The sequence below is a fragment of the Dermacentor albipictus genome, chromosome 6 (assembly GCF_038994185.2).
Source record: "Dermacentor albipictus isolate Rhodes 1998 colony chromosome 6, USDA_Dalb.pri_finalv2, whole genome shotgun sequence".
NCBI classification, from domain to species: domain Eukaryota; kingdom Metazoa; phylum Arthropoda; class Arachnida; order Ixodida; family Ixodidae; genus Dermacentor; species Dermacentor albipictus.
The window spans coordinates 7,211,868-7,238,162 of NC_091826.1; the positions used below are offsets into that span (position 1 = coordinate 7,211,868).

Consider the following 26,295-nt stretch of genomic DNA (forward strand, 5'->3'; position numbering starts at 1 on the left):
TGACGAGAAAAGGAAGAGACATGATTTATTGGTCGTCACCGCTCGAGTCGCCCGACAGGCCCGTGGACTGTCCCGTAACGCGGCAGCGGTGCAAAATGGCATTCTCGTAGGCCTTCTTGACGGCTTTGCGCTCAGCAGGCTTCTTTGACTCCACCAGCTTCGCCTTGTCTCTGGCCGTGTCGACACCCAGCGGCTCGAGCTTGTTTCTCGGCAGCCACTGCCTGCATTCAAGAATGTAATCGCACTCAGCCAAGTTAATTTTTCAAATGCAGCTGGAAAGCTTCGCTAATGTATATGTAAGTCACTATAAGTTAGGGACTACAATACACAATGATTCTGCACAAATACACTTTGAAATTTCACTCCATTTTCTTCCAGACAGTGCTGAAGGAGGGGGGGGGGGGTGCCTTTTGTTAAATTACTGACTGGAACACTAATGTCTTTCGTAACAATTTCAGGGCAAATATAGCTGAACTGGTGCTAGCCTCAAAATTTCTGCAAATGCCAGAGGATATTAGAAATTGTGCAATTAACTCCGAGTAATGCTCTAAATAAGTTAAATGCACAAGGTATACAACATATGATGTATGATGCAAATGTGGAATTGAATCAGGTGGCATAGGCCGTGGTGGCATAGGCCGCTCTAGTAGTGTCCAATAAGTAGGCATCTGAAGATCAGCTTCAGTTTTGGGACATCTCTCTGCAAACTTGCGGTGAAACTCGCTGGCACACCACTTACTGTTCTCTCGCAAAGTCTTCTTAATAATACATGGGACAAAGCCATGGAGCACCAACATACTTCATCGCACATTTCTGGGAAATATTGAAGCTGGTAGCAGTCTCTGGCTTCCAAACAAAGCGCTGGCCAACTTCAACTGTTAAACTGCAACACAGGCCTTAAAGCAGGTAATAAGTTGATATATTTTTAATTGACGACTTTGTCATCACACATTGTAAATTTCCTATGTTTGCAGGTGTGAGCGTCAACGTTGACCGCTTTCTCTCTCAAAGAAAAAACAAGCAACCTATGCTGATTTGTTTTCAAGGGACTGAAGTCTTAACTGAAGCGTATGGTATAATGAGAGGGAGATGGTGGGGGGTGGGGGCAAGCTTAAATGACGCAGGGAGAGTGTGCCCACCATGTCCGCTTGGTGTCGAAGAACAGCACGAGATAGACGGGCTCCGGGTAGCCTACTCGCAGGTCGAGCACCTCTTCGGGGGGCACAGGGATAGGCACACCATTTTGGGTGAAGCCGCCACGTGGCATCTCGGGGTTGATGATGAGTGCCGGGTACCATGGGTAGCCACGGCACTTGGCCCACACCAGGTCCAGTGGCTCCAGTGGAATCTCCGGCCGATCAGGCCCTGCGGTTTCCCGCCACCCATTCGTCTCTCTGTGTCCGTCCTTCAGGAATCTCCAACAGCTCGTACTACTTCCAAGCAGCCAGAACTTAGTACACTGCAAGCCTCTTATTTTCATGCATGCTATAGAACTTGGGGCAAGGAGTGGATTCTGAGCCAGCAAGGCAATGTGAAACCGATAACGAACTACCAATGGTGACCCTCGCCAAGCCATCAAAAGTCTACAAGGCATGCTTATCATTCAACGTGGCAAATAGCGCAGACAGTGGGACACGTTAACAAACAGGACAGACTCATTGTGCACCTGTTCTACTCATCCACTTGTCCTATCTGAGCTGTTTGCCATGTAAACCGAATAGCCCAATTTAGAACACTCATGCTTATCATGGCAACTTCATCCAAGTCATTCGACATTCCCAGTTTAAGCTCATCCTTCAGTGACTGCGCACAGGAAAAACCCTAACAGCCAGTGCAGTGCTGCTACATAAAGATGCTAGACCAACTACAACGAAATTTCACTTTGGCTAAATGTGTTATGACTCGTATATATCACTAAAGCAATCTTGGCAATGCTGCAGGAGTGGTAATTGTATAGTTTTATTGTGAGCCAACAGCACCTAAGCATACAATGCAGGCACCTGGCGGTTGTTGTGAATGACTCAATACCAGGCACAACACCTCCGGAATTTTTCAACACTGTTGCTGTCTTATCTCGGAGGTCATTCCAAGAAACCGCGCCCTCTGGGTCATGCTTCACTTCCGGCAAGCAGTAATGGCAGTGCTTTTTTTTTTCTTTTCCCCCAGTTTTGATATCAAAAACGGCTATTTTTGCTAGCTTTTAGCAATATTTGCGCTCTTATTCTAGACATCAAATTTTGTACAGAGGCCACTCTATATCTACACTATACTAGGCCTTCTCACACAGTCTACAATTTAGTTGCCATTGACCTTCAAATGCCTCCAGTGACACTTTTTAAGAAAGGTACAGAATAGGCCTGGTGTATAAAAGCATTGCCTTTCGTATCCTTCGCAACAAAATGTTTTTTAAGTATGTATTGTACAAGGGGTGTTATTGGAAATTAAATGTTGCCCCTGACAGACCCTTGTGATGGCACAGACAGACATGCCCATAATGTTATGCACCAGTCTGCAAGTGATTTCTTTTTTTCACCAGGCCTTACTATAACTATAAGCGTAATGCAGCTCATCTCGAATAATGCACACTATCACTGCTGCTAAGCAAGAACCAAGCTGATTGACGCATGAAAAAACTTCCTACTAATGAACAAGCTTTGGGAATGGTGCAAATTTAACTTATCAATAGATGATTCCAAGTTTTTGTGAGTTTCAAAGGTACAAAGGTACCGCAGCACGCAAATGTGCTGGACAGATAAAGTCGGAAACTTTGACCATGTTTACTTTGGAGGCGGTAGTACAATCATCACCACAAGTGCAAAATTGGCCTTTAAGGCTCTTGAGGTGAGAGATATTTATAATTTTTTACTTGACAAACTAGCATTTAACAATGACAGTACTGTGAAGTGGCTTTTGCTCTTGTCAGTGCTGTACTAAGCACTGATCAGTCATGAATTCTATGAAGAAACGGCCAACAGTCATTGTTTTTTTATATGTTGTCATAACAAGCTCGAAAGGTGGCTGGAAACTAAAGATGTTGCAGGGAATGGCAGGTGGTATTCTGCATAAAAATGGTAAGCTCCCTGCTGCGTGCGGAGGAATCGTACTTGGATCAGCCGTCCATGACAGCTTTGCAATCCATCACGCAAAAAATGTGTTGCACATTCTCAACACCTTAGCTTGGGTGTAACAGTAGATTCTTGTGATTGATCCGTAGGAGGTACCCGAATTCTCAAACATTGAAGTTTTGTAAATCCAAAATTTGCTAAAGGAAAGCAAACAGTGGATCATCACTGTGTAACACAGAGCCAGTTCTAAAAGCAGAGTTAAAGGCACACTAAAGACAATTATTAACTCAACATAGACTGTTAAAATACCATTCCAGAAACCTCACAGTGCTTGTTTTGTACCAAAAAAAATAACTTAGTTCCAGAGAAAATCTCGATTGAAGGGGTCAAATTCTTCTAAGGCAACTCAAATCGCCTGCCACAGGTGAAGCGATGGGACTCTGCATACACCATTGCCACCTTTTTACTACCATTGGTGAGTAAAGCTGCGCCCAACAACCAGCACTACGCTGGTTTGTGAAAGGATGTCTAAAAACTAGACTAAAATATGACATCTGTGCATTATTTTCTGCTGCTTGCAGTTAGTACGAGCTGTGCGAACCAGCAAAACCAGTGTAGCACTACACGATACTGAAACTACCAAAAATGTGAGCCATGCTGTGGTGGTTTAGTGGCTATGGCATTGCGCTGCTACGCACAAGGTCGCAAAATAAAATCCCGGCTGCGGCAGCCGCATTTCAGTTAGAGAAAAAATGTTAAAAATGCTTGAGTACTGTGCATTGGGTGCACGTTAAAAGAGGCCCCGAACCACCTCTCAAGCTTGGTGGAATAACAGTCTACGGGTAGCATATGCTGCTGTGAACATCTCAGCCAAGTTTTGCTGTCGTATGTAATGCGTAAAGCTCACAAGTGGATCGCTCATGCACCTTTCTCTCAAACGCTTCTGTTTTCAACAGAAGGCCCTGTCCTCACTCTCTTCTAGACGCATTATTTCATCATCGGACGCACCATTTCGTCATTCCCTCAGACGGCTGCTACTGGTCAATAGCTAACATCAAGCTGCGGTCAGCTACATGGCATAGATTCCGCGGTTGCCGTGGTATGCCACCAGGAGTTCACTGGCTAAGCGCACAGCAACTCGCTGAGGACAACTGTGTTCGGCTTATGTTTAGTGTGTCATAGGCACCAAAGGCTGAAGTCATGGCATCTATGCTAACATCCAAAATGAAATTTGAACTGCACGCCACAGTGACATATAGAAGGCGGAGCGTTGCGGGCATGCTCCACTGCGCCATAGCCTTCGGAGTGCAAGGCATTGAAGAAGAAACGGGAGCATAGAATAGGCTGTGTTTGAGTGCCAATAACTCCGCTTCAGCTGGATGCATTGAAGTACTTTTTGCAGCAAAGTATTTCTGAAATAGCCTATATTCCCTTCAAATGCCTTTCTCCACTTCAATAAAAAGTGGTTCAGGGCCCCTTTAAAGAATCCTATGTAGTGAAAATTAACTTGGAGTCTCCCACTACAATGTGTCTCATAATCAGATGGTAATTTTGGCAGGTAAAACCCCAGAAATTGTTTTTATTTGAGAGTGCAGATAGCGCAGGGTCGAGTGGAAACGAAGCCTTTTGAAGACGTGCAGTCGTTGCCAAGGACAACACCAGCAAGTTCCTTCGTTTTAGGGATGAAACAAAAGTGGACAAGTAGCAGTTTGTTCTGTATCTTAATGCAATGCAGGAACCTTATTATCGGTGTTTGAGTACCAGTGACACAATTATAATTAGGCGTTACAACATATCGGACTAGTATTAGAATGTCCCCGTAGTCTCAAATTGTGTCCTACATTTACCTCAATTTCTCCAATTCTAAAGCTCAGTTCACGATAATATTGAAGCCTTAAAACGTTTTCGAGCATTAATCGATCACTTTAGCTTGACTTCATATTTGGTTTTAATGTCATTTTGATATACAGTGGTTGTTGGCTTGTGCAGTCAGCAAGTCATTGGTGTCATTTTGATGGATTATGGATGTCATCTCAGCTTCTTGAACTAATACACGAGTGGTGCTTACCCTTAGGAGCAAGTTTCACAGTGGCAGTGAATGAAATTGCGTGTTATAGTTCTAGAAACATGCTAGAACCAGGCAAGCTTGACTTCACAGACTTCTGGCAGTAGCTGGACCATGATGGCAGTGCAAGAGAGAGCAATCTGCTGCATGTCAACTTGATCCGCAATGACCAATGGAAGTAATTAGAATAATAATAGTTTATTCACAAATATATGTACATTTTTAGTGTCAGCACTGTGATCAAACCCACTATGGATTCAACAATGGAATGTTACAAATTCTTTACAGCAGGAAAAAAAAAAAAGGGACACCTGTTGTGAATGAGCACAGTCCAATCTAGTTCGAGCACTCCCGCCTTATTTGACCTAGGCTGGCACACACACTTGCTTCTGGCAAGGGCTCTCGTAGGTCAACGAGTTGGTCGTCCGACAGACGGACTCACCAGGGGCCTCGTCTGGCTCGGTGGCTTCGTCCGATGAACTGCTTGATGCTGACTCGGAGGACTCGCTTGACGATTCTCGATCTGAGTCGCTGCCTTGCTCATCTGCATGTGAGAGTAAAGCATACCAATGTTAACAGAAGCAGACAGGAAAAAATGCTTAAGAATTTAGTCACCAAGGCAATCATGGACCATAGCTGGCCCCCCACTGGAGCCGCACTGCCTGAAAGTTACATGTAATTTCACGTAATTTCAGGCATGTAGTTACACGTGCCTGAAAGCGCGTACACATGCCAAGTGGCTTTGCTACTGTTGACAAAGGCTGGAGAGATGCTCACAAACGTTTTGAAAATGGTAAAGCAGCAAAAATGCTCCACATTCTGTTTGCTTTAGATGTTATTGCCTACTTATATGTGATGCTGTCTGGGTGCAGGACATGAAACTGAATGAGTTTCCACTTCAATGCCACACTTGCCATCACACCTATAATGCACCATGTTCTGGGTGCAGGTCAAAGTAACAATAAATTTATTGAGCAATAAATGTGCTTTTACGCTATAGCTCAGAAAATTGTTTTACATAAGTACAAGTGCTCCGTTCAAACAATGGTTGTTGGCCAGTGTTGTGTCTGCATCAGTGACATGCACTCTAAAAAAAGTTTGCACCTGTTTGGTCTTATCTTGTCCCCAAACAGTAACCCTCATTTGTGTGGCGTGCCTTTCCTTCATCTAACTCTGCGCACCCAGTACTTCCAGTTCATGAACGGCATGTTCATTATCGGTGACATAGCATTCTTGACAAGAAAGTAGCGAGTGCCAGGTTTTCAAAAAAGTACACACAAGAAAGACAGGTGATTGTTTGGGGACAAGATGTGCCCCAAAAGATGTAAACTTTTTTTGAAGTGTTTGCCTCTTAATCCCAGAGTTCCTATAGCTTGCATGTATACCCAATACTTGTGTGTACTGGCAAATGTGCTACTCACAGGAGCGATACACCTTGAAGCTGTCCGTCTGTGGTGGGAAGCAACCAAGCGGACCCGGGGAGCTGCCCTGACTCCCTGACCGGCCCCGTTTCCTCGGGCCTGCACACCATCGTGGCACTGTAGGCATTTATACCTTAAAGGTACGCTGAAGGCATGCACTGAATCAATCAAGACTGCCAAGCTGCCCCGATAGAAAACTTGCAATATTTCTTCAATGATTCAGCTACAGAGAAAACCAATGAATGGGCTCGGGTATCTTAGACTGTGCCAATGATGTCTGAGGTCATGCTCTGCAAGTGCTAAAGTTGAACTTTGACAACAGGAACAAATATATAACAAATCACTAAATTTATAGAAGTAAATCTCAAATTTGGTTGGTCATGCTTTAATGCAATGGAGTGTTCTGCTATAACTAAGTAAAAAATGCGATTCAACACAGTATTGGTTATAGCGAAGAAAATTTTTGTTTGCACGTGTATGAAAATATATATTTTGGCAGCAAAAATGTCAAAAAATTGCCAATAAATTTTTTAGACATCCCTGCGGCACTGCCACGTGTCCCTAGCACCAATGTGTAATGGCAATAGCAGAGATTTCGGATGCCGCTCAATGATTTGGGCATCAAGTTTGCTCTTAAAGTCACAAACAAAGTGGCCATGAACTAAGTTGACGCCATGTCAACTAGGCACGAGAACGCAACTTTAGTTGCAAGCTCCTGATGAAGCAATGCTGGTTAAAGGGACCCTAAAGGTTAATATTAAGTCAACGTAGACTGCTGAAATACCATCCCAGAAACCTCGAAACGCTTGTTTCATGTGAAGAAGAGACTTATTTTAAGAGAAAATGAATTCTGAAGCGTCTGCGTACATCTAGCGCAGTTCAAATCGCACGCCCTCCGATTGAGGAGTGGTCGCGTCATTGTCTCATAGTGACATTGCGCCATTGGTGGGTAAAATGGCACCCGCATACGGCGCTACGACTTTTCAGTGCAAAACGCAAACGCGCGGCCAGTAACAGAGCCAAGACAGAGCCAACAGCAGTGCGAAAGCAGAACTATAGTGTCTAGCGAAAGGGAAATCGCGCCATGATAAGCTGGTTCTTTATTTTATGACTCCAACTTCGACGCTCGTTGCAATGGACGACCCTGACAACAACACATTGGCTCGCGATGCTTGGCTCGACTTCAGTGATTTAAGCACTGATGAATGTGACCTCCTGCTGAGAGCTCACGCTGCCGGCGTCATTGCGTACTACTACGACGGCAACTATGTCATGGCTGTACATATTCCCACATTTGTAGCTTTTCCTTCGTGAAAACCAAATGCCGCACTCACCGCCCCGCTTTCGACCTGCAGTTGTTCTTGCGCTTCGGAAAGTGCAGGCAAGACTGACCGAACAGCACTACGGGAAAGCATTGCTTTGAAAGGCACTCCGCACGACTTCAGTAAGTCGGCGTTGAACTCGTAATCCTCTGGACGAAAGTGCATTGTGGCACACTATGCGATTTTTCGGCTATTTGCCAACACGCTGTGGCATAGGTATGGCACTTAACCACTTTGAACAGAGAGGTTCACTCGTTGACACACAGTGATAAGTAACGTTGGATTCGCCGCTGCAACTGCCCTTGGCCAAGTTCCGCGGACCGTTCGCACATCCCACGACATTACATGGACGTAGCATTCTCGCTGCTTGTTCCAAATGCAAGTTTCGCGAGCCAGCAGAACCAGCGTAGCATGACGCGATAACGAAACAACTGAACATCACATGGACGTGGCATTCTCGCTGCTTGTTCCAAATGCAAGTTTCGCGAGCCAGCAGAACCAGCGCAGCACGACGCGATAACGAAACAACTGAAGCTCCAAAAGTGCGTGCGGCACAGAGTCGAGCGAAAACGAACCCTTTTGACCACCCATACCACTCAAGGATAACGTCAAAATGTTATTTTTTCTTAGAATTGAATAGAAGTAGACAAGTAGCATTTTCTTCCGTCTTATAATCTAATGAAATTATCTTTTTAATACGAGTAGTTGAGTACTAGTGACATAAATGATGACGAGGAGTGCCTTCATCATCGGGCTAGTACCGGAATGTCGCTGGGGGGTCTCAAATCGTGTCATGCATTTACCTCAATTCCTCGGTTACTAAAGCTTCGTTCGCGATTATATTGACGCCTTAGACATTCTAGAGCATTGCTTTATCACTTTAACTTGACTTCATAGTAACCTATAGTGTCCCTTTAAGCAGTATGAGCAGCAGAATGGCCGGTGACAAGCCGTTGCGAGAAGATTGTGGTCAGTAGGTTTGCACTCAGACACCTTATAGGCGATCAAGCATGGAATCAGATGCACAGGCTAGACTGATGGCTGAAGTAGCAGAGTACGGATCCACATTCAGTCACCTCCAAAAAATCTGCTGGTTAGCAGTGGTGTTCCGCAAGAGCAACTTGAAATGGCACATATGAAATGCATTTGCATATTTTGGCCAGCTGCTTGGCTAGATTGGACTGCAGTTGGCAAGCCAACGTGCGAATCCCACAGGATAAAACCACTCGCGGAGTGTGTGTATGTAATTTATTTTTACCGTGCCTCATACTGGCACGGGAAGAAGCGTATGAGCCATCAAAATCCACAAGAGACCCATTGCTGGCCCATCTGAGGCACCCATCTTGTGCTTCTTTCGCATATACTTGACCGTCACTTTTTCCACCGCCAATATCACCGTGTATGCTTCCAGAGAACATCTGTTACAATGAAAATATTTTTGTGTCTGACATGACTTTGTATGATGAAATTTAATGGTACTCCTGTAAAATGTGCCAAAAGAGAGGGGCAAAGAGTTAGCATAAGCATGTCTTTATATGAGGAAAACCCAGTAAAATTGGTCAAAGTGCACTGCAATTAAACTTCACGTTATCAGTGATTGACTACAATTTACCTAATATAGAAGCGGCATTATCATACTGGGAGTTGGCACCAAATTTTCACAGTGGCGGTGCCAATTCTGTCCTATGTTCAATTCATTTTCTTGCTCAGATATTTCCATGCCTTAGACAGTACCAATTTTGGTCTGAATAGAGGCATTCAGTATTTGAGAAAAAAAATATACATAGAAAAAGAGTATGATGTACGTTGGAATAAGCACAGTATATTTGACTGACGTTTCAGCTGGTGGACCTGCCTTTGTCAGAGTATATACTGTGCTTATTCAACGTATGTCGTACTCTTTTTCTTCATTTTACTACCGAGGCCAGCGTGATTTCCTCAGCCATATATATATATATATATATATTGTAAGCATTTATGCGGACTTCATCTTCATCTGTACAAAGTCATCATCAATCATCGGCTCGTGTTCGTTTTTGCGTCGGCGCCATTTCTCCTTCTTGGAATAAAGCGTCGTCTCAACCGTGGTATTTCAAGTGGTGGAGGCGCTTTAAGATCCCTTCGACCTCAATCCACTTCAAGATCTCCCCTGGAGCTACGTTCGGGACGCCGCTTACGCCAAGAGGCCGCCATGTCGCAAGACCAGACCGCAGCATCCACCAGCTCGGTTCAAGTGCCAGCCACCCCCAATCCCAGCCCTGCCAACAACCGGTATCGCGACCCTGAAATCTTCTCTGGCTTGCCTGGTGAGGACGTTGAAGACTGGCTCGACAACTACGATCGTGTCAGCGAATACAACAACTGGAACGAGACATCGCGGTTAAACAACGTGCCATTTTACGTCTCTCAAGTAGCCAAGACATGGTTCCTGAATCATGAGAGAGACTTCCGGGATTGGTCGTCTTTCAGGGAGCAGCTACGGCGGATTTTCGGCACGCCCACGGTTCGTTCAGAAGTTGCGAAAAAGAGGCTGTCTGAGCGCGTCCAGCATTATGGCGAATCGTATACCTCGTACACTGAGGACATCCTCGCGCTCTGCCGCCGTGTCGACAGTGCCATGCCAGAACCTGATCGCGTGCGACACCTTCTTAAGGGTATCGGATCTACTGCCTTCAACGCACTCGCCGCTCAAAACCCTTCGACAGTGTCGGACGTCGTCTCCGTCTGTCAGCGCCTCGACGCCCTGCAGTCAATCCGCTTGCAACCGGACTTTTCCGACAACCCCCTGGCAAACAGTATTGAGCTCCGGTCTATCATTCGAGCCATAATTCGTGAGGAATTGCAAGCGCATGGCTCAACCCCTTGCAGCAGCGCTCACGTCCAACCTGCTTCTACTGACCTGCGCGGTATTATTAAGGAGGAATTGGCCTCCCTGCAGACCGCCCAGCTTACCAACGCTTCTCCTTGCCCACAACCGGCTTCTTACGCCCAGATTGCTGCAATGCCAGCCGCGCCGTCTCCAATTACACCATCTGCGCCTGTTCACGATCACCTGGCACCTTTAGTCACCCGAGCTCCGAACCCGCCTTACTACTCTGCCTGGCGTTCGTCGAGGCCTATCTGCTACTACTGCGGCTTTCGAGGACATATCTCCCGGTTTTGCCGACGCCGCCAGCAAGACGAACGTCGTGGTTACGCGGCCTTTGAACGCGATGAGCCACCTCCTCGCGTTTACCGCACTTATGACGATAATCCTCCTGTTCGCCGATCTCCATCTCCAGCCGACTTCTCCCAAACCGCACTCAACACACATGCCTCGAGACGCCGCTCCCCATCGCCGCTCCGACGTTCTGTTTCGCCACTTCGACCTGTCTCCCAACTCCATGTCCAGCGACCGGAAAACTAACCAGTGCAGTTTTTGGAGGGAAAACTGCATCACCGCGAAGTGCTCCAAGTCCTCCTGAACGTCCTTCGAACATGTTATTGGTGTCTGTGGAGGGTGTGCCTTTGTTAGCTCTGATTGACACGGGAGCAACTATATCTGTTATGCGTGCCGACCTGTGCTCTCGTCTGCGGAAAGTGAAGACGCCTTATACTGGATCATCCCTGATTGGGGCTAATGGAGCAATCATTCGACCATCAGCCCAATGTACAGCACGCGTCTTCATTGATGGTATCTGTCATCACATTAAGTTCGCGATTTTATTCCCGTGCGCTCATGAACTAATTTTAGGTTGGGACTTTCTCTCGTCAGCGTCCGCTTTAATCTCTTGCTGTCAACGTGTAGTCCATATGAGCGAGACAGTTCATTGCAGCGGGAGTACCGATGAGACACGACTGCGTTTTCTCACCGCTGCCGATTCTGTACTGCCTCCCGGCCACGAGCAAGTCATAAGTCTCTCTTCTACGGACATCACCAATGGTGACGTGTTCATCACTCCTTACGGTCGCTGTCTTGCCCGTGGGATTGTCTTTGCTTCCTGCATGGTGCGGTTCAAAGAAAGCTCTGCATTAATCATCGCTTTAAATGCGACCACTGAGACAATCCTCCTACCTCAAGGCTCCGCAGTGACCTGTTATGTGGATACCCAACCAGTCTCCCTGCTTCCTCTCGCCGCCTCGCCAGCTCTTCCTCAACAGGACAAATCTGCTTCATCTGCCCTTACTTCCGTGATAAGCCCTGACCTTACTGCTGCTCAACATGAAGCGTTGCTAAAATTGCTTACGAAGCACCAGGCCTCCTTGGATATGGATACTTCATCCCTCGGACAGACTTCCGTTGCCTTCCATCGTATCGACACCGATGGCCAGACTATTGTACGCCGTCGTCCCTACCGAGTCTCTTTGGCTGAACGCAAAATCATCGAGGAGAACGTCGCCGATATGCTGAAAAGAAACGTCATACGTCCCTCCGCCAGTGCTTGGTCATTACCCGTCGTTTTGGTGCAGAAGAAGGATGGATCGGTACGATTTTGTGTTGACTACCGTGCGCTAAACAAGATCACCCGTAAGGATGTATATCCGATGCCCCGTATCGATGATGCCCTTGATTCGTTGCAAGGCGCGCAATATTTCTCCAGCCTTGATCTTCGCTCCGGATATTGGCAAATCCCAATGCACGAAGCGGACAAAGAAAAGACCGCCTTTTCTACTCCGGATGGTCTTTATGAGTTTAATGTAATGCCTTTCGGTCTATGCAATGCTCCCACCACATTTGAAAGAATGATCGACACGGTTCTTCGCGGCCTCAAGTGGAAAACCTGTCTATGTTACCTCGACGACATCGTCGTGTTTTCCTCGACTTTCACTGACCATCTGCGACGCTTAGATGAAGTGCTGACATGCCTTTCTAATGCCGGACTTCAACTAAACACGAGGAAGTGCCGTTTCGCTAGCACAACGATTAAAGTCCTGGGTCATCTCGTTAGCAAAGACGGCATCCAGCCCGATCCGGATAAAATTTCCGCGGTGCTCAACTTTCCACGTCCACTTCGTGCAAAAGAACTGCGCAGCTTCATTGGACTCGCCTCATACTTTCGACGTTTTATCCGGAACTTTGCCAGCATTGCCTCGCCCCTCCACAAGCTCCTTGCTAGTTCCAGTTCCTTCGATTGGAACGATCAGTGTGAAGCCGCGTTCCAAGAACTCAAGTGCGCACTAACATCCCCACCTGTTCTTTGTCATTTTGATGACAAGGCGCCCACATTAGTGCATACTGACGCCAGCGGTCACGGAATTGGTGCCGTACTGCTGCAGCGCGACCACGAATTTCGCGAAAAAGTTGTTGCATATGCAAGCCGCACTGTCACTTCCGCGGAAAAGAAGTACTCGATAACCGAACAAGAGTGTTTGGCTGTTGTCTGGTCCATCCAGAAATTTCGTCCATACCTCCACGGTCGACATTTCACGGTTGTGACCGACCACCATGCCCTATGTTGGTTGTTGACGATCAAAAACTTGTCCGGGCGCCTTGGCCGCTGGATACTCCGATTGCAAGCATATGATTTCAATGTAATATATAAGTCCGGACGGAAGCACCAAGATGCCGATGCTCTTTCACGATGCCCATTACCACCATCATCGGAGCACATCACATCACCTTGTCAAATTGGCCGCACGGAGGACGCTTCGTCTCTTACACCGATTTCTTCCTTGACTTCACCAAACCGCCTTTCAGTGCTTTCCACTCACCAGCGCGCCGATTCCTATTGCCATAGTATCATCAATCGCCTTAGCGGTGTTTCATCTCCACCCAATGCCAGGCTACGGAAACAACTCAAACTGTTCAAGTTTGAAGACGACGTGCTCTACCGGTACATTTTTCACCCAGAAGGCCATCGATGGGTTCCCGTTCTACCGCGCTCTCTTCGCGCTGCAGTTCTGCAGGCCTCACACGATGACCCGACGTCAGGCCACTTGGGTTACAACAAAACACACGAGCGCATACGCAGCCGATTCTATTGGCCAGGCCTTTCCACGAGCATAGCTCGATATGTTGCCTCGTGCACGTTTCTCGCCTGAAGCCCTTTCATATCCGTTCCACTGTCTAATGTGCGGCCAGGCTGGCCGCTTCCGTCCACGGGGGAAATTAGTGTAAGCATTTATGCGGACTTCATCTTCATCTGTACAAAGTCATCATCAATCATCGGCTCGTGTTCGTTTTTGCGTCGGCGCCATTTCTCCTTCTTGGAATAAAGCGTCGTCTCAACCGTGGTATTTCAATATATATATATATGAGTTCAGCGCCTGCACTACTTTAATCTAGTCAGGGCTCCACTGACTAGATTAACCACTTTGAACAGAGAGGTTCACTCGTTGACACACAGTGATAAGTAACGTTGGATTCGCCGCTGCAACTGCCCTTGGCCAAGTTCCGCGGACCGTTCGCACATCCCACGACATTACATGGACGTAGCATTCTCGCTGCTTGTTCCAAATGCAAGTTTCGCGAGCCAGCAGAACCAGCGTAGCATGACGCGATAACGAAACAACTGAACACATATGGACACAACTGAACACACACATCTGTATGGCACATTAAATACCATCACTAGTGTATTTGATCCCAATCATGTTGCATTTGCTGCTTGGTTTTTGCTAAGATTTTACACAGAAGTTATATTTAAATATATAAAATCAGATGCCTGGAAAGGTACAAAAAAAATTTAAAATTTTGGCAAGAAATAAGAGAAGAAAAAAAAAGGCCCACCCATAGAACTATAGCATAAAGCTTAATTAAAGGTGTAGCCCACTTCCTTGTTGCACATTAATTTGGCTTTGTGTTGCTTTCTGCTAGCTAGAGCAAGTAAGCCAGAAAGGCCACTAGTGGGCCACGTGTACCATTACAATCTAGAGGCTTGTTTATATGATGTTTTGCACTCTCCCAGCGTGAACAAACCAAGGTAATGAACGAGAAAACTGTTGAAAGATAAGCAGCACAAATAAGAATAAGCATATGCTGTGAGAATGGTTTGCTTGAAAGTACAGCTTAGGCCATACATGAAATAAGTAGTGCTTAAAGAAAATGCAACATTTAAACCAATGTAAGAAGGCACATTCCAGCTAGTTATCTATATCATTGACGGCAGCAGAGGTTACGAAAATTTGCAGGCATGGCATGGGTTCTCTTAACACTGCACAGATCTTTAAGAGGAGGCCTTTGTCCTACTGCGGACAAGGTGTTGCAGCTGGTTTTCCTTTTCAGTGCAGCAAAGAAAGGCAGAACAACGTGGAAAGAAGTGCAACAAATTCATGACACCCTCACAAAAAAATCATTGGGCTCACCTGGGCCCTGGTTCGGTGTAAGGACAGCAGCGGCACTGGTGGTGGGAGGAGTGCCCTGGTCAGGCATTGGGTTGTCAGCAGCGGTTGAAGACGGGGTCCGACCAAGGCGCCCTCCGCGACCAGCTGGTCCCCTCCCCACCGCGCAGCGTTTTTTGCGAAACAGAACACTTGTTCGCCGATTCACGCCAGAGGGGACTGCAGATGGGACGGCTGCAAGAAAAGAGACACTCATTTCACCCGACCACTGCAATTTGGGACTGCCCTTACATCGCATCAAGGGGAACAAAAACTAAAGTGTGCATTTGCCCTGCATGTTTACCTGCCTACCTCTAGTATTGGTAAGCTGCAATTGCGTAGAGACAATTAGAAAAGGAACAGCTCCTGGTGAGCAGTGAGTGACAAGAGCCTTCTCACTCAAGTGTCTGGTGCTTTGTGGTGCTGGGATTTTAAGTGGCGGCCTTGCAGAAACTCATGAGCAAGAGCCTTCTAAAGTATTCCAATTCTGTATGCATGCCAACTAAGCTGATGGGTTTTATTTAGCAGCAATTACTGAGCACCACTCTTTCTGATCTTCCTGTTCTGTTTGTGCAAACCATGTTCCACTTACTAAGGTCCAAAAACTACAGCACGCAGCTTTCAGATCCTCTCTACTGAGGTGGATTCTCCGTTGAGAACTTCTGGCGAGGCAAACAGATACTGAAGATCACTTCATGTCTGTCTTCGAGGGAGTCTACTGTACATCCCTTCCCGGGTGCTTCTTACTTTGTAAGCACGGTCAGTTTTGATACAGAAGAGATGCTGTACACACACACACACACACACACAGCACTTGCCTTCTGCAGAAAAGTGTCCCCCTAGGTGCATTCCAGGCGAGCATGCCAGTGCTCTGAACATCTGCGTACCGTGGCTAGGGGGCCTGCCCCGACGCGCCAGCCCGGATCCGAGTGGGCGACGACCACCGCGACGATGGCTGCTGGCCCCTCGGCGGAAGCCTTCTTTGGCACTAGTGGATGATGTGGTTTGCAGCACTGCCGACTGGGAACCCAAGGTCGCTGCATCTGCATTACCTTCAGTTCAAGCAAAACCTCTTGTCAGATAAGTGCACACACAGGTGCATGATAGTGCAGCAGTTAACAAGTGGGCAGTCCAGTTGTAATGTAAATAATAAAAATCGTAAGACTAAGGGACTCTGCCAGCTCCAAACTCAATTATCGTGACAGCAATTACTACTGCATCTCCCACTGAACACCAACTTTCAGGAAAACTCCTGCAATATTGTGTGAGTTACCCAAATCTATACAATGAAGAAAACATGGCAGCTACAGTGACGTGACTATGCTGTCATAACAATGATGGCATGATAAGATGGCACTAAGACGATAACTACAGCAGCATAGTGATGATGTGACCAACCATAACCTACACTACTAAATAATTTGTGCATGGATCATGGCACAACAGCAAATGTCACTATGTAATGAAATAGATAGATGGACAGATTAACCCCTGTTTTGAAATTTTGACTGCGGTCACAGTAAGAAGAGAAACACGTTCAAAAGCAAAAGACAGCAGGGAGAATGTGACATCTGTCTCGCAAATAAAGCTGGTCACATTTGAATGGAACCCACATTGTGCAAAATAAAATTTTGTTGGGTTTCTTCTCCATTGCCTTAGTATTCTTATTCTGCAATGATACCATGCGTCCAGCGAAGGACAGATATGTCATAACATCTGAAAGGTGCTCTTTATGATCTCATACAGGCTGAATTACCAGTTATGACCACGGACGGACTACACAATCACATGACCTGCTGACCTTGACTGAACAGCAAACTGGGTGAGTTGGAATGTATCCATTGTATCAGTGTATAGGAAACAACAAACACATCAAAAAGCACGAGACACCATTTACATATTAGTGCTTAACATGACAAAGAGGGCAGCACTGGTAGTGATATAAACCTCAAAAGACAAGTTTTGCAATGTTTCCTTCAAGTGTCTGCTTTCCTTATCTTGATTTGGCAAATGTAACAGTGCTAACACATGCAACCACAAAGGAAGAAAGACGAGACACAAGCACTTGTGTCTTGTCCTTGTTCCTTTGTGGTTGCATATGTTAGTGCGGTTACATTTGTCAAATCAAGTCTGCACCAGCTTGCCCTGACAGAATTTTAAATGAAGTTCCTTATCTGTCCTTCCTGTCAGTTTGTGTGGCAGCCAGGCAGCTTCAATATTTGCCACATGAGTGCTTAATTCGTGTCCATTAATCCGTGAGCATGTTCACTGTTAAAGAATTATGGGATTTTACGTGCCAAAACCTGTGGGGTCTGATGTGGGATATCTCCCACCGTACTCTTGGGACAAAGGAACGACAACACAGTAGTGCAAACAATCACAAGGGCATTTATTGCACCTTTCATACATCAATGCCTGCTAGCCGAGTTGCTATCCACAAAACATGCCGATGGGCGCGCGACAAATCTAGAAGTCCGACTCACCGCGTCCTCGCGAGCGAATATGTTTGCTCCATGCTGGATCCCAATGCCTGGTCGTTCGCGTGTATAGTCACGCGAATCGTGGCGCGTTCGAAGGCGGCCATGCGAGGCGGTCTCGCAGATGCATCGGTCGCCACGCGCGCGGAATGTCCGCGCTGTTCGGCGACCCGCCGGGGAAGAGGGTTGCTGCACGCGCGGCACGTCCCGTGCTGCTCGCTGTCTCCCACCCAAGAGAGAGCGCCTTGTCTTTCCCGAACCCAAGTAACCGCGCAGCGGCGCGACGCTCGCGCCATCTCTCGGACTGCGCTTCAACCACATCGACCGCGCTGACGTCACGCAGGCCACGCGGCGAAGCGGGACCACAGGCGACGCGCTATGCGGAAAAACATCAGGGGAGGCGCGAGGGTCGCGCATCCCCACAAACCATGATCTGATTATGAGGCACACCGTAGTGGGGGACTCCGGAAATTTGGACCACCTGAGGTTCTTTAACGTGCACGTAAATATAAGTACACAGGCGTTCTCGCATTTTGCCCCCATTGAAAAGTGGCCACCGTGGCCGGGATTCGATCCCGCAATGTCCTGCTTAGCAGCCCAAGACCACAGGCACTAAGCAACCATGGCGGGTTTTTAGCCTGTTCGTATAATCACTTACACAGTACTGGAGGTGTAGACGTGAGCGGTAGCGCTGACAGGGACATTTTGTCACTCTACATTCAACAAAAAGCACGCTGAACTAGCTTTGCGATGACTGGCTATGTTTTACTTGGTCACTGTCCTAAAAGTGTTGGCAACAATATAAATGTACAGGAGCAATGAAACAAGTCGAAAATGTTTTAAATGTGTCATGTTTGGACAGATGATAAAATCTAATTACTAGCACTGCTGCTGCTGCTGTCTGAGTGTCTGGAATTTGAGTATTCCGTAAGTGATAACCGTGTATGAATGAGCTAACCCTTTCTATTGACAGGGAACAATGTTCCAGTAAAGCAATCAAGAGGGATCCCTACAATTAAGAGGAAGTTTCAGTGCTTAGCTTCTCTGTTCAAACACAGTGTTTTCAAATAAACTGGTCCAGCTGTTGCCAAGCAGGAGCAGTTGTGCTTTGAATGGGCAATTGCTGAACCATATTAAATATCTGTTGCATTAAAATAAATAAAAAATATTCTGAAGGCTGCAGGTAACAAGTTTGTTAATCAGGTTTTCAAGATTTAAATAAAAAATTATGAAAATTAGAATTGAAGAAAGACTGAAGCATGATGTTTCGAACATTATTTAATGCACCTAAAAGAAGCCAGCACTTATTGTATTAAATGTAGTGGTGTGCGAATACTTGAATATCACTGAATCGAATATCTACAATTCAGGGGGGCAGGGGGTAGCCCTTCAAACTGTGAGTGTGACCCTCCAAATTGACTTTCCAAATTTCAGATTCTTTGACAGGTGGAAAATCACGCCGAACTTAACAATGAAATGGCGTGGACAGTGCCTGCTCTTTACTGTCGGCGCCAGCTACGTGCAGAGCGGTGATCGCGTCAGGTGACACGGGGTCCTTTCGTCTGTCACGCAGATTAACCTTACGATAACCCAACTGCCATTATATACAGACCTTCATATGCTAGAACTGAGCAGTCATCAGTGCTGGCACACTAATTTGGTGTTCCCTTTAATAAGAGTAGACCATACAGCATATCTTGATTTCTATATGTCCCTAATTTAATGATAGCTCGCAACATTCTTGTTATGCATGGCTAGGAGACTGCCAAGCTTGTGCAGCACCACATTTTTTTGCACGAAATTTATAAGCAACATATTTTGTGAAAACTTTTTTTGATATTTGTGATTATTTTTTTATACGATTCAACATTCAATTCGATATTCAATTAAATAGCTACTATTTGGTATTAGCACACCTCTAATTGAAAGCTTACACAAAATTTAACAGACACTTTTCAATGTGCAATGACAGCAATTCAATGGTGGCAGTCCATGGTGAGCCACACATGTGCATACAGTTTTTCCAAAGCTGAGAGAACCCTGAACTTGGGCCTACTCACCTGTTGTTGGGGGTGGCTGGCTGGTCGCGGGGCGCTTAGGTGGCCTTCCACGACGGCCTTTGACAGGTACTGCAGGAGCTGTCACTGCAGCAGAAGGCGGCCCCCATATAACACAGCGTTAATGCCAAAAGAACACATGATGCTTCACAAATGTTATGCTTAAAGATGCCAAGTGCTCTCAGCACTTCGTGTTTGACGGACCCGCGCCACCACACACAATCATTTGCAAGCATGTGTTTTCTGCCGGTGTGATAATGGCTGTGGTTCTTGCAGACATGCTCTTATAATTACGTGTATGAAACCGTGGCATACATGCCAGGAATGTTGCATGTCTTTCATGTAGGTTCAGCTGGTGCTCAACTGCACACCCACAGTAGCAAGACTCGGAAGACACAATGTTCATAAAAGGAAATAGCTGTTAAGTTCATTACACAGTTGCAAGTTCATTACACAGTTTTTGGATTCTCTGCATGTACATGTGTAAACAATACGTATCACCAAGTACACCACCTTTAGGATTGGTCCAGTGCGCTGCTTGCAGAAGTCGATAGGGCCAGGATGGGAGGGCATTAGGTTACAGGCACATGTTTCCAGCAAAATTTCTACCACATTTTCATACGATTTAAAGTGTCTGCAAGCCAACACAGAAAATTTTGACAAAGATGCACAGTATACTAATTATGTGATTATAGCACGTGCTATTGTGCAAGGTTTCACATAATTTCAGAAGAATGCACACAAACGGAGGGAACACACCTACCTGTTATGTATTAATCGGTAAGCACTGACATGCGCACAAATCTGGAAGGTGGTTCTTTTTTTTTTTTTCTTTTCATCACCCTCAAGTGAAATGACGATGCTGAGAAGTTTTCCATTAAAACAGTTAAGCTAGTAATCGTTCCAGCTTTTGAACATACAAACTACAGCATCATTAGCAGCAGTGACGGTGGGTTGAAACTCGACCAGTTTATTGTGGCCCCTTCCAGCCTGACTTGTGTTTATCTCTGTCCTCACTTAAGGTATTGCAATCTCTGCTTCGTTTTCTATAGATCTTGCTACCTAAGCACAAACCACGTGGTTCTGGTCGCTGAAAACGCATCCCAGTCCGCTTTCCGTTCTGTAGCCCGTTCAGAAAGCTCACTACCGTGGCAGTGGTGAGAGAAGCACAAATCACTTACATGTGTTTTCGGGAAGGTGCATGCCAGTTATTGTGTCGTAACCACAGCGGTCTGCCGCAGCTCTAGCATGACTGATCACGGAATTTCCCTGCAAGCAGACACAACACAAGTCACATTGCCATGAATGACACATGCACACACTGTGGCATAAAAACCAGTACATATCAACAAAGGAGCAATAACATTTGTACTTTAGGCTGTGCAATGTGTACATTTCTGCCCCTACAGATTTTATCAAAGGCTAAAAAAAAAAAAAAATCATTGCCTTGACTGATGGTGAGCCACATGATGATACAAGGTTTGATGTAAGTTAAAAGAAATTTCAAGCGGTTAGGACAACTATATCTATGCATCTGTACATTAACATGTTTTGGAAGAGGCGAAGAAGCAAACACTGCCGAAAGTTAAGACCAAACTCTTTATTGGCCGAACTTGTACACAGAAAGATAAGTGACATTCAAATCACTATAACAGTGGCAAATACAGTTGTCTTCAAATCTAAACTTCATAAGGCAATACTGCTCACTATGTGTACAACTATACATTCCACAGTAATTGCTTGTGCTTACATTCGAGAATGTGCAACACTACTCACATAATATGCACTATCTGATTATACAAGACTCTTGCTATAGAATACGCAACAACATTCAAGAAATCTCGGACAGTAGGCGCATCTTGCGCTCTCAATAATGGAAAAAATCAGTCACCGGCAAAAAGCAAAGCAATTTATGCAAGATCATCACCATCACCATTATTGTCAATAAAATTAAGTCCAATGCAGGACAAACATCTTTCTTAGAGATCTCAACTACATCAGCTGTGAAAATAATGTGGATATTAGCTCTAAAATCAGCTGCAGCCAGAAAGAACGATGCAGTATAAGAGCTGAAAGCTGCTTGCCAGCTTATATGCTCACCTGCTCGCGCATTTTGACAGCTGCTTTGTAGTAGAGCGTGTCACGCGAGTTGTACGTCGTACAGTTGTCAACGATTAGGTGGAAGTCAGCTTCAAATTCTTCCAAGTTGGAGTACTCATGTTGCTTCAACTTCTGCTCCATTGTCCAGAAGTCCATGGGTTTTTTAATGTAGTTTAGGTAGTCAGGGACCTGTGAAAATCCAAGAACAAATCCCTCCTTTTTACACTGAAGACAGTTGAGAGCCTGCATGCGTTTACTCGTACCAGACTACAGCTAAGATTGCCACAATGAAGAGGCCATTTCAGCCTGCCCAAACCAAATGTCCAACACTTCAAGAGCAATCCCAGGCCAGACACAGAACTATTTCAACAGTGCTCACAATGTACACAAACATACACGGCGTGCAAGCCCAAAACCCCCACCAAAAAAGCTGCAGCAGGCGCCATGCCAACAACAGAAGTTTCAGGAGCGACATCAATGGGGCTTGCAGATCTTTTGTCACACTCTCAGCACAATGATGGAGGTATCCCTGAATGCTTCCAGCAAGAGCACAGAGCTCTGAATGAACTAGATGAAAGTATTCTGAGCACTTAATTTCAATCAGCAAAATGTAAAGCGTGTTGCGAGAGTGCTCAAGAACAACCAGCTGAATGTAGTACCACTTTTTTCTTTCCTTCTTAGTAGCACTTTGCCTCTGCCAAAGGCACCCTAAAAGCCCTGCTGTTTTATGTCTGTACGAGAGCGGTGTTAGATAACACCCTCTTACTGAGTTGAATAAAACAGTATGTTCCTTCTTGCATTAATACTACCACTTCAATTTTGAAACTCTCACTAAATGCAACAAATCTTTTGAGTCTAATGGATATATGGACAGAGCCTTCTTCCCCATCTGTGCCGAGTGCACCTCCACATCACAAAAATAAATAAATAAATAAATAAATAAATAAATAAATAAATAAATAAATAGGCATGAGGGCAGGGGTGCATAACCTCACAGTAAGTGGAGGGCTGTAACTGAACTATTTGTTGACATTAGTATTTGACTACAATTTACCAATTCTAAAAGAGGCCTCATACATTATATTAGCTGGTACCATAATTCCACAGAGACAGCTCACATCCTGTCATATATTTACGTTGTCTTCTCATTCCCAAAAGTTCTGTTGTTCTCAGCTGTGGTGCTTAGGTCACTTCTTGGATCACTTATCTGTCACTCTAACCTGACTTTATGCTTGCCCCTTGAAAGAGCTGCTCACCAGGCCCCATACGAAATACTTTTTTTACACTCGAAACTGTGATGTGCTGTCCAGGGAGCCTTCCACTGCAAGGATTTTTCAAAAGGGAAGGCATTTTCCCTGCACCAAATGTTCTTTCTCATTGCCTTGCTCGGCCCCCAAAAATGCCGTTCCTCCCATTTTCTCCCTTATTGAAGTTGAAAGTCCACTTCATGCCTATCTTGCAAGCCCAGCCTTTTTATCTGTCTCTCTCACTTACTTTCTTGCTGCATGGCCTTTCTGTTGGCAGTTTTGCACATTCTTCCTTTCGGGACTTGTGTTGCACATAGGTAGCAATCTTTTGCAGACACAATCATTACAGTGTGACCTATGCACTAGGCTTGCTTGTTTGCAATGGCTAAACCTGGTGAGGGGCCCTTTAAGCACCTCCACTTCTTATATCCACTCCCTTGTTGCCCAGTACTTAGCCATAACATCATACAATGTTGTCTGGACATCTGCTGTCTTGCTGCTTACCTCACTAAGGTTGACTGGCTGCGCAAAGATGTCCGTGGGATCAAGCTCACGCAGCTGGGCGAGCAGGCGCCGCAGCAGCACGTCGCGCGGGCACAGCAGCAACTCGGTGGCCAGCTGATGGAGGCGCAGCTGCTCGCGCTTGAGCTTCTCGCGCTTGCGCATCAGCTCGACGAGGAGGCGCGCACGCTCCAGATCCTGTCGCAGCCGCTGCCAGAATTTGAGCTGCTCGCGCAGCCCACCACCGGCATCATCGGCGTCGCGAAGCTCCCCTCCCCGCCGCCCACCACCAGGGTGTGCCATCTGCAACCGCCGCAGCAGGGGCACGCCATTGCGCGACTGCCGCTTGAGGGTCCAATAGCCCAGCAGGCGTTCGAGGAATGCCTGCTTGCGTGCCAGTGTCGTGAGCGTGGCTATCTTGGCCAGCCGATCGCTGGGCAGTGTCGGGATTGATACCACGGGCACGGCTGATCGCTTTTCGGCCAGGATCTTACGCGCCTTGCGCATCTTCTCCCGCGACTGTGCCTTGGCCTGGGCCTTGCGCACCACGTCCGCCTTGTCACCACTCTCAGAACCCTGCAATGGATTCATGGAGGCAAGAAATTACATGGTGCAATAGGCCTCTGCATTACAGTGGAGTGCCATGTTGACCGTTCAGGTTCATTTCTTTGAAATGGGTCCCAAAATTGGAAAAGTGGGTTCAATGCAAATGTTATGCCGCTATACATTCTAAAATAAGTGGAGCGAAGACTTCTAATGTAAGCCCGTATTAGAGAGTTGCTCCAAACAAATGCTTGGCACTTCAATGGAACAATGATTAAATACACTGTCATATTTTTGAGAAATTCAAATGCGAAACTGATGATACATAAACCGTCCCTAAAGCATGAATTAAATATGGACACCAAAATTATGTTTTCCTTTTCTGAGCAGTGCATCTTGATTCCACGAAGGCTCTATGCTAAACTGATGGTGGTCGCATTTTTCTTCCATTCAGGGGTGCTGCAAAGTTGCTTTGAACATGACAAATAAGCCTGCCCAGTTACTTGACAATGCTATCATGAACAAATCAGCTAAATATTATTCCTGTACACTTAGCAGAGGGCCTATAATTTTGCTGAGGAGTACTTCTGTTTGGGTAAGTTGGCAGCAACATGTTGCAAGTTAGACAGCTTGCTAAGACTGAAAAGACAAATGGGAGAGCTGGTCTTGCATCTACTGTCTTCTCTTTGTGCTGTCTAACTTGCAGCCTATAATTTCACTTGAAAGACCAGTTGCCCTTCCCAGCAGCTTGTTGAAACCCTTACCTTTTGTACCTATAGACCCCTCCTAGGATACATCACATAGCGCCGGCGACGTCACATAGCATCGGCGACGTCACAGTGTGACGTCATGAACGCACATGCAGTGACCCTGGTTGGCAAAACACAGCCGCTGCTGGCTTTCTGTGTGGTGCAGAGACGCAGTGCTTGGTGTAGGTGGGCACCAAATGGATGCGTGTTTTTCTTTCTTTTATGCGTTGCATATTGCAATCACTCAGTTCAGCCCTTGGGCACGGCCGGGCAGCCACCATTGAGGGTATGAGCCATTGTTCATTGCTGCGCGTCTCATATGTGGGTCTATTCTCTTTTAAGTTTGCTATGTTTGTTATTAAGTTGCTTCTATTTTTATGCGTTGCATATTGCAATCACTTAGTTCAGCCCTTGGGCGCGGCCGGGCAGCCACCATTGACCTTTAGTGCAACCACGTGACGTGACGTCACAACAGCCGGAGGAAAAGCTGGGCCCCAACTCGCGCAATATGCAACGCATTCTTGGCTTAACCAAGCTAAGCCTGGCCATTTTTTTTACGTGAACCTCCACAATTCTCTTGCCAGCCAGATTAACACTATCGTGTGTCAGAGAACATTGGTGGGTGGTAAACTGCGTGATGAAAATCTGGCGACCTCAGCCTTTTTTACTTGCAAACATGAACCACGTGGTAGTCTCTGATGGATTGTGCAATGAAGAATATCAGTTTTTCATGGAAGTATGCCACATTTGTTGTGGTAAAGTGTGCGGCGAAAAACAGCGACAATATTGCCCCATCTTTGTGTAGGGAAATGAACTACATTATGTGCTTGCGTATGTGTGGTGTACTACACGACTATAGAAATACATCTTGCTTCCGAGACTGGATGCGTGTTGCATGTAATAAGGCCTGTCATAGTGATCAGGTGCTGACAGAACTTCAGGACCCATAATTCTTAAACAGGTGGGAATAAATGAGATGTGATGATTTGTCAACGTACGTGTCTCAGGGCCATCTGTGCTGTGTGTAGAAAAGAAACAGAAGGAAGAAACCATCTTCTTCCTCATCACCACCATCATCATCATCAGCCTGTTTTACGTCTACTGCAGGACGAAGGCCTCTCCCTGCAATCTCTAATTACCCCTGTTCTGCGCCAACCAATTCTAACTAGCGCTTTCGAATTTCCTAATTTCATGGCTCCGCCTTGTCTTCTGCGATCCTCGACTGTGTTTCCCTTCTCTTGGTACCCATTCTGTAACCCTAATGGTCCAACAGTGATCTAACTGGCACATTACATGACCTGCCTAGCTCCATTTTTTTCTCTTAATGTCAATTAGGATAGTGGCTATACCCATTTGCTCTCTGATCCAAACTGCTCTTTTTCAGCCTCTTAACGTTATGCCTAGCAATCTTCGTTCCATTGCTCTTTGCGCAGTCCTTAACTTGTTCTC

The 26,295-nt window shown here is 46.0% G+C and overlaps 1 protein-coding gene across 5 annotated transcripts in view; it reads right to left on the minus strand.

The window, feature by feature from the left end:
• The window catches only part of Br140 (bromodomain-containing protein 140), a 33,272-nt gene continuing 6,977 nt past the window's right edge, over nucleotides 1-26,295 (minus strand). For 3 of the 5 annotated variants that reach the window (XM_065431161.2, XM_065431158.2, XM_065431160.2), the window contains exons 3-12: nucleotides 23,558-24,130; nucleotides 21,807-21,995; nucleotides 20,888-20,975; nucleotides 19,710-19,793; nucleotides 15,991-16,224; nucleotides 15,158-15,367; nucleotides 6,552-6,668; nucleotides 5,573-5,674; nucleotides 1,140-1,365; nucleotides 1-221 (exon numbers count right to left, since the gene is read on the minus strand). In XM_065431161.2, the coding sequence (XP_065287233.2) occupies nucleotides 26-221; nucleotides 1,140-1,365; nucleotides 5,573-5,674; nucleotides 6,552-6,668; nucleotides 15,158-15,367; nucleotides 15,991-16,224; nucleotides 19,710-19,793; nucleotides 20,888-20,975; nucleotides 21,807-21,995; nucleotides 23,558-24,130 (2,019 nt within the window). In that variant the 3' untranslated portion in view covers nucleotides 1-25. The remainder of the gene's footprint in view (nucleotides 222-1,139; nucleotides 1,366-5,572; nucleotides 5,675-6,551; nucleotides 6,669-15,157; nucleotides 15,368-15,990; nucleotides 16,225-19,709; nucleotides 19,794-20,887; nucleotides 20,976-21,806; nucleotides 21,996-23,557; nucleotides 24,131-26,295) is intronic. The other 2 variants (XM_065431163.2, XM_065431159.2) reach the window with 2 other exon arrangements.